This window comes from Charadrius vociferus, unplaced genomic scaffold (assembly GCF_000708025.1).
Source record: "Charadrius vociferus isolate BGI_N301 unplaced genomic scaffold, ASM70802v2 scaffold1077, whole genome shotgun sequence".
In the NCBI taxonomy this organism is placed as follows: Eukaryota; Metazoa; Chordata; class Aves; order Charadriiformes; family Charadriidae; genus Charadrius; species Charadrius vociferus.
Genome location: NW_009649168.1, coordinates 718,616 through 719,891, shown reverse-complemented (window position 1 = coordinate 719,891; position 1,276 = coordinate 718,616). Strand labels below are relative to the sequence as shown.

Below are 1,276 nucleotides of genomic sequence, written 5' to 3'. Positions count from 1 at the left end.
GGTCTCCCCAGGATGACGAGATCGAGCGGGAGCGAGCGTCCCAGCGCCTGTCCGGGGGCTGCTGTGCCCTGGCTGCCGTCTACCTGATGGGCAAGTTCTACGTGGCCAACGCCGGCGACAGCAGGTACGGCCCCACCGGGCAGCCCCGGCCCTTCGCCCAGTGATGGGGGAGCACCCGGCTCCATCCCCGGCCCTGGGCTGTCCTGGGGAGGGCAGAGCCACCCCTGCCCGCCTACGCGCTCCGGGGACAGCGTGACCCACCGTGATCTCTGCAGTTGCCCGGTGCACAGAGGGGGCTGCAGGATCTGGGACTTGCTCCCTTCCTTCCCGGCAGTGTCCCGTCTGCTTCCCAGATGGCTCTGGATCACACCCCGGCCCCTGCTGCTGACACTGGCCCAGGCTGAGAATTGGGGAGTGAAAATTGCCCTCAGCAAAGCTTTCAAAAATGTGCAAGAAGTCATTTTAGGGCACACTTTATACCAGTGAACTGTTCCAGGAGAAGGACATGCAAATCTGTGTACGGATGAATCCTGTGAGAGCTTGGAGCCCACGGATTTTGACCGATACACGCATTTCCTTGGGCTGCTGTAACTGTGCGTGGGTGTGCTCAGCCCCCGGGCAATGGCAGGAAGGCAAGTCCACCTTACACTGAGGCTCAAGCTCTTTGAATTGCCCTGTATTTGCTGCCGGGTTAGCTTGTCCCCGCCAGTATCAGGCCAGAAAATACAGGTTCTGCAAATTGTCTCCGGCTGGAGAACGTGCTTCCAGCTCTGGGACAGAGGAAGAGGAGATCCTTCGTGCCTCCGCTTTTGGGTGTGGGGTCCCTCCATGGCAGCAGTGACCAGGCGCTGGCCGTGCGGGACGGCAGTGTGTGCAGGGTCCCCAGCCTGTAACCCTGCCTCTGGCTGAGGGTCTGTGTTGGAGATCCTCAATTCCCCCCATCACCTCCAGAAACATCTCATAATCAGACTCTTATTTTTTTCAACACGCCAAACAATCAGACCGGCCCCAGCAGCGAGGCGCAGTGCTGGCGTGGGCCGGGCGCTTGCACCCGTGTCCTGCTGCTGGTGGTTTCTGCTGGTCCCGTGTGCGGCTCCCCTCTAAAGGGGGGTTCACCACCTTTGTGCTGCTCCTTTTCTAACCATATTCTGTCCTTTGGTTTGCTCTGCTTCATTCCCCTCTCTCTGCCATTTTCTCTTACTCCCTGCCCCTGTCCTGCGCAGGAGGGATGCGTGCCCTGCCTGCCCTGCCCGCCCGGCAGGGCAGGCAGGGCACG

The 1,276-nt window shown here is 60.8% G+C and overlaps 1 protein-coding gene across 1 annotated transcript in view; it reads left to right on the top strand.

The window, feature by feature from the left end:
• Positions 1–1,276, top strand: part of PPM1J (protein phosphatase, Mg2+/Mn2+ dependent, 1J) — a gene marked incomplete at its 5' end in the record, with an annotated part of 17,611 nt that overhangs the window by 13,151 nt on the left and 3,184 nt on the right. Inside the window, one exon of the mRNA XM_009888469.1 lies at positions 12–124. Within this exon, the coding sequence (XP_009886771.1) occupies positions 12–124 (113 nt within the window). The remainder of the gene's footprint in view (positions 1–11; positions 125–1,276) is intronic.